The sequence below is a fragment of the Polypterus senegalus genome, chromosome 3, assembly GCF_016835505.1.
Source record: "Polypterus senegalus isolate Bchr_013 chromosome 3, ASM1683550v1, whole genome shotgun sequence".
Taxonomy (NCBI): domain Eukaryota; kingdom Metazoa; phylum Chordata; class Cladistia; order Polypteriformes; family Polypteridae; genus Polypterus; species Polypterus senegalus.
In genome coordinates, this window is record NC_053156.1 from 17921931 (window position 1) to 17933725 (window position 11795).

Below are 11795 nucleotides of genomic sequence, written 5' to 3' on the forward strand. Positions count from 1 at the left end.
TAGTGACTTTCATTTCTGTCTATGTGGAATATGGCACCTTTAAGTCTGTCTGTCTGTCTTTCGTACCTTTCATATCTGTCTGTCTTCTGTATAGCGTCTATCATAGCTGACTGTCTACTATATAGCACATTCCATATTTATCTATCTGCGATATTGCACCTTTCATATCTATGTCTGTCTACAGCAGGGGTGTCCAACTTCGGCCCTGGTGGGCCCCAGTGGCTGTAGGTTTTCATTCTAACCATCTTAATTAGTGAGGCGTTTTTGCTTCTGATTAACTTGTTTTGCCTTTGTTTTAATTGGCATGTCTTGGACCCTCTTAGTTGTTTCTTTATCCTTAATGAGCAGCCAAATAATAATGAGACCCACAAGAAGACCAGCTCATCTGAAAATAAAGAATGGTGAAGGTCTCGGTCAGGTTGGTCTGCTCAGGTCACGAAAACATCTTGATGGCGGTCTTTTAAATAACAGAAAATCAACAGTCTGCTGTGGCAGAACAAGAGCAGCAACAAGTCACGATATTCAATAACAGCTTTAATGAACAGCAAGTATCGGCTTCTCAATAAGAAACTGGTTGGAACGAAATTGGCTGGAGTCTGACATTCCAGTTTAGCTGGTCATCTGTTGGCCCGTTTCACATCGCATTTCTGCTTGGCTGACACTTAATGAAGAAACACTGAGTGGACTGAATCCTTAAAAACAGGGCTATTAAAATGAAGGGAAAAGGAGTTAATTAGGATTAGGAAAAGTCGTAGAATGAAAACCTACAGCCACTGCGGCCCACCAGGACCAGAGTTGGACTCCCCTGATCGTATATTGTCTTTCATATCTGGCTGACAATCTGCAGTATAGCACCTTTTTATAGCTGGCAGCCTACTACATAGTGCCTTTTGTGTCTATCTGCACTGTGACACATGTCATATTTATCTTTTTTCTGTAATATAGTGCCTTTCACATTATTTATCTATTTATCACGTCTTCCCTGTTAGATAATTTGCTTTTTTTGACGTTCACTGTCTTGTGTTCTCCCAGTGTCTGTAGATTTCTTTATTTTTCCTGGCATTCTGCTTTTCTTCCCTCGTCCCCAAGCGTGTGCATTTGCTGTGAAATGGCAATTCCACATGTACAGTGGTGGCCAAAAGTTTTGAGAATGACACAAATATGAATTTTCACAAAGTTTGCTGCATCAGTTTTTATGATGGCAATTTGTAACGACTCCAACGACTGAAGAGTGATCAGACGAATTGCAATTAATTGCCAAGTCTTCTTTTGCCATAAAAATGAACTTCATCCCAAAACCCTGCATTTCCACTACATGTCTTGCCCGCCTCAAAAGGACCTGCTGACATCACTTCAGTGATCCTCTCGTTAACGCAGGTGAGAGTGTCAATAAGTACAAGGCTGGTGGTCACGCTAATTAGGAAAGTCCAACAAGCACCAGGAACGTCTCCTAAAGTTGATTTAGCTGCGGGCACCACCAGGGCAGAGCTTGGTCAGGAATGGCAGCAGGTGGGAGTGAGGTGAAGACTTTTGGAGGATGGCCTGGTGGGTGTCAAGAAGAGTAGCAAAGAAGCCAAGAGCAACATCAGGGACAGGCGGATATTCTACAAAAGGCACAGGGATTGGACTGCTGGGGTCTAGAAGTCATTTTCTCTGATGAATCCCCTTTCCGATTGTTTGAGAAGAAAAGGTGAGCGGCGCTACCATCAGTTCTGTGTCATGCCAACAGTAAAGCATCCTGAGACCATTCATGTCAGCCGAGGCAGTGGACGCACAGGAATAAAGAATGGGACCAAAACATCCTCTGAGAGCAACTTCTCCCAACCATCCAAGAACAGTTTGGTGACCAACATGATGGAGTACCGGGCCATAAGGCAAAAGTGAGAACTAAGTGGCTCGGGGAACAAAACATCGAAATGTGGGGTCCATGCCCAGGAAACTCTTGTGGTCAATCCTCAAGAGGCAAGTGGACAAACAAAAACCCACCAGTTCTGATTATACAAGAATGGGCTACCATCAGTCAGGATTGGGCCCAAATGTTGATTGCTAGGGCAAATGGCAGAGGTCTTGGAAGAAGAAAGAAGGGCCAACCCTGCAAATATGGAATTCTGTGCATAAACTTCATGTCAATAAAAGCCTTTGAAACTTCTGAAGTGCTTGTAATTCTACTTCAGTAAACCAGAGAAACATCTGACACAAAGATCTAAAAACACTGAAGCAGCAAACTTTGTGAAAACCAACACTTGGGTCATTCTCAAAACTTTTGGCCACGACTGTACCCTGTATGTGTTTGGGCACTACATCCCATTTTGGGTCTGCTCCAGTCTTGCACCCATTGCTGCTAGGACAGGCTACTGACCCACCATGATCCTAAGCGGGATTAAGCAGGTTTGACAAGGTCTTATTCTCTATCGTTACGTTTGTATAGTTGGTTCATTATGGTGGTTTTTACTCTGTAAAGTGTCTTCAGCTGGTACAGATGCCATATAAGATTAATTTAGGGTGACAGCTTGTATGTTGTACTCTTCTAATTATTCAGTATGTCTCATCAGTATGGAACAGTGCATTCAGCTTATATCTTCTACATGGTGCCTTTCGTGACGAGGTAAGGAGCACACGCTGATGACAAACCAACTCAGGAATCCCAGATTAGGACCCGAGTGCAACCATGCAACGGGTGACACGTCAACACCACGCAAGTTCAGATGGAAAGGAACCAGTGTGAGGTTTTTTATGGTGGCTGGCGTGGCAATTCTGCCACCAACCCCCAGGCTTCTTCCTGCAGGTTGGATGGCCTACTTGCTGGACTGGATGCGCAGATTAACGTCATACCCAGCACGGAGCAATTGGAGGTTAAGGGCGTTGCTCAAGGGCCCAACGGAGTAGACTCACTTTTGGCATTTACAAGATTTGAACCGGCAACCTTCCGATTACCAGTGCAAATCCCTAGCCTTAGGCCTTGTTCACACGGGCGTTAAGTTTTTGGATAAACGAACTTGCTCTGAACCACCTAGACGTTTATGTTGCATTTTGTGGTGGCGATCGATTGACTTCTACACCGGCGTTCGTTTGTCTCTGTCTAACGCCAGCCTGCAGCCCAAATTGTAGTTTGTGTGTTAACCTGTGGAGGCAGTGTCGGGAACTGGATATGAAAGCCCTTGTCGTTTTATTTGAGGTGCCTCCTTTCAATATGGACCATTTTGCTATGTTAGATATTAATCTTCTTGTTTTAAAATACTCGTAATACTGGCGTAGGGAGAGAAAAAATCGCCGCTACTGGGTTCATCCTCTGACTGCACAACGTCAGGTTAAAGGAAGTTTTTTTGTGCTTTATGAAGAAATGCGAAAATTTCTGCGCAAGTTTTTTAATTACTGTCGGATGTCGGTTTCTACTTTTGATTGTCTGCTGCAGCTGGTGCAATGCCACATTGCACGCCGATCAACCAATATGCGACTTGGTGTTAGCCCCGAAGAGAGACTACTTGTCACTTTGAGGTAAGGAAACAGTAGTCGAGTGTGCGCTTACACCGGTGTTATGCACTGAAATGCAAACCGCTACTCCGAAGCGTAAAATAAACGCGCAGAAAACGAACTAGAAGCGGTTTCCTTGCGTTTGTTGGGTTTTGAACGCCAAGAAAAAGCTGCATGCAACGTTTTTTTGATGCCGTATAAACGCAAGAGCGGACAAACGCACGTCACCAAAGCCCGTGTGAATACTCTCATTGACTCCTACGTGTAGAAAACACTCGCCGCTTGATCCGCGCTCACCGGACACTACGAACGCAAAAAAAATGCTCGATTTTAACGCCCGTGTGAACAAGGCCTTAGAGCCACCACTCCATGATGAGCACCAAACACATTTCATCACAGTTGTCCCATGCAGATAATTAAATCAAGAAGCCCAGGTAGAAAGATACTGACAGTTGTACATTGCCTATAAACATAAATAGTTAGCATTACCCCACAGGCTAGCAAGCCTCTCGGTCTTTGACAATGCTTGATCCTCTTTCATAAGCTGAAGTTGGGAGATCTTGTTGGTTAGTAATAAGCGAAGATCCTAAATGGCCTCATGTTCTCTTGCACAGGCTTCCTAGTCGGACTGGAGACTCCGACGAAGACCTTGGTGAGTTGGCTTCAGCATCTCCCTGGAAGGAAGGCCCATTCTGCAGAGAGCCTACCGCCGGCCTGGAGGGGGCGCACTGACAGCCACTTCTTCTTCCAGCAGCTCTGATTTGTGCAGAGAGGACACTTCCTTACACCGGCAACAGGGTTTATGTGTACAGGTTTGAAGAAATGCAAAATAATAAAATAAAAATCAAAAGCCGTGAACCAGCGAAGACTGACATCATGGGGTCCGCTGCTTCTGATCCTTCTTGCACCCCCTCCACTCCCTCCCATCGTGGTGGACCACTGCTGAAAAACACAGGTCGGCACTGCAGCAAGAAGTTACTTTGCGATTGCGGCTCCATGTCCCGCCACAAAGCAATGGCTTTAAGTCGCTTCATGAACTCTTTATTATCAAACGGTAAGAAACGTAGAACAAGAGAAGTCCATATTTGTAACTTTTATAGGATTGACTGAGTTAATTAAAGAAGAGTCCTCTGCTTGGGTTTACAGCATGGCCTCCAAGTTGGATGTGCGCCATACTGAAGGTTGTGCTTCAGGATAGCAAATATAAATACGGCTTTGTTCTTTTTCGGGGGATAAAGGCGGGGGGCCTCAGAAGAAGCAAAAACTGCATTCTTTGTACTTTTTTCTTTTGCATTCAATCATTTTAACAGTGTGGTATTGTTACTTTATCGGTTTATTATGCAACTAAACACTGCCCCATCCCTGCGTCTATATTTATTAAGTCTTAACTGCCAACTTTGCCTTCTTTATTTTTTAGTCAGATGCCTTTCATTGCTCATTTTTAAAATGTCTGCCCTGTGATGGACTGGCACCCTGTCTGGAGTTTGTTCCTGCCTTCCACCTTAAGCTAACTGGGACAGCCTTCAGCCCAAAAGTCACACCACTCCCCCCACATCAGTAACCCTGGTCTGGATTAAGCAGGTTAGAAAATGGCAAGATGAGTCTTAGAATTGACTTTGACTTGTTTTTTGGATGCCTCCATTAAATCAGATGACTTTCATTTCTCATTTATAAAATGTCAGTCTTTAAATCTGCCCTGCAATGAACTGGCACCCTGTCTGTGTTTTGTTCCTGGCTTGCACCCTAAGCTAACTGGGACAGCCTCCAGCCCAAAGCTCACACCACTCTCCCCACATCAGTAACCCTGGTCTGGATTAAAGTGACGCGACGAGTCTTAGAATCGACTTTGCCTGTTTTTTTTGTCTACCATTTTGACTTATTTTTTTTAGGATGCCCCGATTGGATGACTTTCATTGCTCATTCATAAAATGTGATTATTAAAATCCACCCTTCAATGGCCTGGCGCCCTGTCTGCTGTCTGTTTCTGCCTTGTGCCCTTTGCCAGGTGGGATAGCCTCCAGCACCAACCAAAACACCTTCCGACCCCCTTGGTCTGAATTAAGTGGCTTAGAAAATGATGTGATGAATCTTAGAATCGACCTTGTCTTGGTTTTTAGTTACCATTTTGACGACCTTGTCTTCTTTTTTGGATGCCCCCATTGAATCAGATGACTTTCATTACTCTGCACTCCCTAAAGCAGGTGAACACTTCAGTAAGGAGAGAGCTCTGCGTCGCCCCCTGCAGGCTGTGCTCAGCATTTCATTTCTTTCAAACCTTTTTTTTTTGTTTGTTTGTTTCCTGGGTTTTCCTGCAGCAATTCACAAAGCCTTTAAATTGCTGGTGTGTGCGGCCAGACATCCAGAGCTTGATTTTATTTTTCCTTTTTTTTTCTATTTTGTTGTCTAAAATGGCAAATAATTACGTGCTTCCTGCTGCCACGTGCTGGCGTGTGTTTTTTATGTCTGTTCAGCATTGAAAGGTTGTGTGTTTAGTGGTCCGGAGGTTTTGTGTGTGCTTACTGATTTTTGTCTTTGTGTCATGCAGGTTGGTGTCTGTGTGGTTCAGCAGTGTCTTTGTGTTTTTCTGGAAGTTAGATTTGATTTGATTTGTATTGACCTAGCAGCCTGTGCATTTGTGTTTTTGAATTTTTTATTATCGAGCAGATGTGCGTGTGCTGTGTTACACAAGCAGTGTCTTTGTGTTCATTTACTGGCCTGCATCCTTGTTTTTGCCTAAAAGAACATGGGTGGATTGTGCGCGTTGATTTGTTTAACAGCGAATGTGTGTAAGTGTGTCTGCTTAGAAGTGTGAGGGCGCTCGTTTCTGATTTTTTATTATTGGATTTAAGTAGTATTAGGGTGTTGTACCACGTTAGTGATTATAGATGGGGTGAGAAGTTAAGCAGAAGGACTCCTTTTATTGGCTAACTAGAAGGATTACAGTCTTTCCAGTTAGCCAGTATTAAATTTAATAAAAACATATAGCGTTCCATGCAATCAAGTCAAACTTAACAGAACTAAAATCAAATCAACCACCCATGAGAAAGAGAGGAAGGCCAACAGCCAGAATCAAACTGTTGAGATGTAGTAAAGAGAGAAAGGAGTATTTTCCCCAATATAACTGCTTATTCTAAAATGTTATTGATTAGATCCTGCCAGATTTTAAAAAAAAGTTTTGTACAGACCCTCTAAGTGAGAATTTGATTTTGTTCCAATTTCAAATGAGATATAGCATCAGTTACCCGCTGACTTAACAGAGGTGGACTCGGACCCTTCTGTTGAGTGAGATAAGTCTAAGAGCCAATAATGAAGTAAAAGCAAGTACAGTTTGTTTGCTCTTCTCCACTTTAAGCCCATCTTTGAGCCCACCAAATACAGCTGTTAGTGAATTAGAAGGAATTGTGATACCAAACCTGTCTGGTAGGCACAAGAGTGGCATTTGGGGGTGGCAAGTGGGGCGACCGCCCCATGCTCTGCACCAAAGGGGACCCCGCTTTTGAGGTCTGCGTGTCCCATTCGAGTGGATTTGTCAAGTTATTTTCTCCAGTGTATGTATAGGGTGGTCCAGATCTAATTATGCAATTTTCATTATAACTTATTAAGTTTATTATATAGAATTCTCTGAGTCTTGATATGCAATAAGGGTTCCTTTAAGAAGCATCTCATATATATATATATATATATATATATATATATAACTAGTAAAATACCGCCGCATCGAGAAGTAGTGTGTTAAAGAAGTAATGAAAAGAAAAGGAAACATTTTGAAAATAACGTAACATGATTGTCAATGTAATTGTTTTGTCACTGTTGTGAGTGATGAGTGTTGCTGTCATATATATATATATATTTGCACACACACACATAAACATATATATATACATATCTATACATATACACATATATATACACACACACATATATTCATACATACATATATATATCTACATATACACATACATATACATACACACATACATACATACACACACATACATACATACACACACACATACATATACATATACATATATATATATATATATACATACACACACACATATATAAACATATATTTACATATACATACATATCTACATATATACACACACAGCTATTTCAGATCAGTGCAATACGCTGCTTGTTAAAACGGATAACTCCCGCTCTTACGTAAGTCTGCGTGGATATTATGAACTATCGATTTGTTCAAGTTCTATTTAAATTTTAAATAGAAGGAATTTTTATTTAGTCGACAGAAATATCTTTGGTAGGAATGGTAAAAACAGACAGGAATATTATTTGTGAATAAATCAACTCAAACCTTAAATAACTTAAAAGAACAAACATTCAAATTTCTTTACTCTTATGTAAATTTATATAAAAATAAACTTAGATTTTAAATATCCCAAAAGATTTTGCTCTCCATAAAAATATATCCTTCAAAATTATACAAATTCAAATATGAACATGCTGCATAACAAAACCTGGAAATATAAATAAAATGTGTTCCTTTCAGCAATAACAAATCAAATCATTCAGTTGTCTTTGCTCATATGTCATTTTAGAGCTGGACGCCTGGCATCTTTTTTGGCCACAGGTTCGTTTCTGTTTGCTGTGAGGTTCTGTGTTGTGGAGATTCTCAGGATGGATTGCAGGTGCTCATCAGTGAGGCGACTCCTGTGTGCTGTTTTGTTAGTCTTTATCACTGAGAAGAGCTTCTCACACAGATATGTGCTACCAAACATGCACAAGGTTCGAGCCGCATGTAGACGGACTTTTTTTGTTCTTCAAAGTCACCAAAGTGCCGTGCAAACTCAGTGCACTCAGTTTATCAGCAAAGTGCGTATTTGGGAACACCGTAGTGACGACTTGGTTTAACATTACTTGGCAACAGGGAAAGTTGCACTGGTGGTTGTGTCTCCCATAAAAGCAACTTCACTTGAAATCACTTTGTGATTGTGCACGGTAAAACGTCCACTGAAGTGTCAGATTCTTATTTAATTCTTCTGCTTTCTGTATCTTCTGCATTGCATTCAGGTCTTTCAGCCTCACTGATGAGCACCTGCAATCCATCCTGAGAATCTCCACAACACAGAACTCCCTGATGTTTTGTCTCATAGTGCCGTCTTAGATTAAATTCTGTAATTACAGCCACATTAGCTCCACAAATGAGACACACGGGTTCAGTAAACATATACTCAGCCTCCCATCGGTTTTTAAAGGCTCTATTTTCAGAATCAACTTTTCTCTTCAGCATCGTGTGAGCTAGCTTCGCAATAACTTGCAGCATCATAAGCTAGACTTGATTAACGCGGTAAGTGTTCGGCAAGGCAGCTGAAGCGCTGCATTATGGGATCTGTAGTTTATTGTGTTACCAGCGCTTCATATACCCGGCCATTAATAACAATAATACAGTATATAAAATGATCTCGGGCGGATATAATTACGCCGGGCCGGATGCGCCCTTGAGTTTGACACATATGGACTAAATAGAACTTGAAAAGATATATTTTTCAAATGTGATCGCGCAATTCAGATAGAGTTGACGCGCACTACAGCCTGCATGCCTCAATAAGTCATCCTCCCTCGCTCTTACTTTTTACCGCTCATCTAATGAATACACTGAGTATGGCTTTACCAAAACAATCATTGATGGCGAATAAAGTATCCATTATTCGAGTATGTAGATCGGGATATATATATATACATATATATATACAAGCGTATCGCAGCGAGAAGTAGTGTGTTAAAAAGCTAGAAAAGAAAAGGGAACATTTTAAAAATAACGTAACATGACTGTCAATATACAGTATTTGTTTTGTGAGTGTTACTGAGTGTTGCTGTCATCAAGGATTTGATTATCATTATTTCTTTCAATCAGGTTCGTATTTGTAGGATGTGTTGTGTTCAAGTTACATTCCGTGTTTGTCAATCGCTGTAAAGATGACAGGTTTCATTCATCGATTCGTTTCTTACTGCATCAATAAACAGCTCGTCTTCTTCTTTATCTGAGACCTGACACACTGCATGCACGGGTTTTTTACACTGTCTTCCTTTAGCGGACATTGACTTTTTCCACCGTGTGCTTTGTTTCCACAGTAGCTGCATTTATGAATATGCTTGTATGTATCAGACGCTTCATATTTTTGCTGCCTTTTCAATTGTGTAATTCGGTTTTGTTCAGCTCTTTGGAACTGTTGCTTTTATCTGTGCACGCGCCAGTTCACGTGAGCCGCCGGTGTACATGCATCGAAGTTCCCAGCTGTGCTGGTGCCATCTCGCTATGTCCATGGCTGTATTTAATGTTACCTTAGTCCTGGCACTTAAAACTTTCTCTCGCAGTTTCGCTGAGTTTGTGTCAAACACCACCCTGACCATCTCATCTTCCTCTCCATAAGCACAGTCCTTCACCGTGAATATTTAGTGGAGTTTGCTATTGGATTGCCGCTGACGGACGGCCTTATATGGGCAGGCACTAAATTACAAACGCCAGCGCAGCCTGTCTATGAACTTAATTTAAAGTGTAGGTTTACATCGTGCTTTGTTTCAAGTAGCAGAACTCATGAATATGGTTGTATATGTCACTCGCCGCTTCTTATTGTTTCGCTGCCTTCTCAATTATATAATGCATGTTTTCTTCAGCGCTTTTTGGAGGTCTTCCTGGTTTTCTATGTACTGCGTGATTACGTGGGAGGCGTGATGATGTCACACGAAACTCCGCCCCCACGGCGTTCAAGCTCATCTCCATTACAGTAAATGGAGAAAACAGCTTCCAGTTATGACCATTACGCGTAGAATTTCGATATAAAACCTGCCCAACTTTTGTAAGGAAGCTGTAAGGAATGAACCTGCCAAATTTCAGCCTTCCACCCACACGGAAGTTGGAGAATTAGTGATGAGTCAGTGAGTGAGTGAGTGAGGGCTTTGCCTTTTATTAGTATAGATATATATATATTATATATATATAATATATATATATAATATATATATATATATATATATATATATATATGAGATGCTTCTTAGAGGAACCCTTATTGCATATCGAGACTCAGAGTGCACTTGCAATTTGGGGACGCTTTCTAAAAGAGGCCCTGCTAATTTCCGCATGACATCGCAGTTCGCACTGTTGTGGTATTGTCATGAAGTGTGAATTGCACTTTTTTAATAGATGATATCGTTATATTTTGATCAAGTCCGCGTGTTATCTTGCAAAAATGTAGTTGAATACACTAATGAGAAAATCCGGTGAATGTTATCATTATTTTTATTAAATTCGCGTGCAAGTTTCTACAGCCCACATATACCGTTAACAGCGTGTGACGTAACCGGCCCCGCGTGGGTTGGTCAGCCCTAGGCCCCAACCCCACTGAACCCGCACACACCCCTAAGGCCACCTCTGGGTAGGCATTTAAAGGTGTTGGTCCAGAATGATGTTAATTTGGTGCAGGCCCAAAACATGTGGCCAAGTGAGGCTTGAGCTCAATTGTAATATTCACAGATTGAACTTTGCCCTGGAAACATTTTGAACAATTTTAAATGACACAGATGTGCTTGATACAAAATTTGAAGTTGAATAATTGAATGCTTTGCGCATGTGGAGCTCGAGGGAATTGCGTGCGTGGCTGCCTTCCAGTCCGTTTCTGAAATGTTAAGGGATCCTTTTCCCACTGAACTCTGGGATCTTTGAAACGGAGGGACTTTAAAATGTTTTTATATGTTACAGAAATGCTGTCTGAGTCCCCAAGACTGATCAGTATGCCTCGGTGCTGTTAATGCACTCTGTGTGTTGCTCTATTGGATTGTGTCTTTGTCTTCATTTATTAGTGTGCATCTGTCTGTCTGTCTTTGTCTTTGTTCACAGGTATACAAGGTGTGTCAATTGTGTGTGTGTGTGTTTACAAGCCTTCACATTTGTGTGTTAACTTTGCTGTGATGTACGTCAGTGCCTTTGGTTTGTATTTTTGTGTCTGCCTGGCAGCTTCCAAGTGCATCTGTGCATTTTCTGCTTGGTGAGTCTTTGTGTCTCCCTGGAGTTTGTGGAGAACTCGTGTGTGGTTTGGTTTGTGTAGCGTATCTGTGGTGTGTTAGCTTAGTTAGTTCTCCAAGTTTGTCTGTTATAATCATTTGTGGATAATATTTAATTTTTATATGCAAGTGGGCGTCTTTGAGTTCATATATTGGTGGGCACCAATCAGAAAGTCTCTTTGTGGATGTAACATTTTAATTATTTTTAAATGCAGTTTCAGTTTTTGTTATTGTTCTATTTGTTGCTATGTAAGTGTCTCAATTGTGCACATCATATCTTCTTTCCTTTTGAATAT

At 41.4% G+C, this 11795-nt stretch overlaps 1 protein-coding gene across 2 annotated transcripts in view; it reads left to right on the plus strand.

The window, feature by feature from the left end:
- Nucleotides 1–4329, plus strand: part of calcoco1a (calcium binding and coiled-coil domain 1a) — a 107592-nt gene extending 103263 nt beyond the window's left edge. For both annotated transcript variants that reach the window (XM_039746713.1, XM_039746717.1), the window contains one exon: nt 4086–4329. In XM_039746713.1, coding sequence (XP_039602647.1) covers nt 4086–4203 — 118 coding nt within the window. In that variant the 3' untranslated portion in view covers nt 4204–4329. The remainder of the gene's footprint in view (nt 1–4085) is intronic.
- Nucleotides 4330–11795: the final 7466 nt, after the last annotated feature.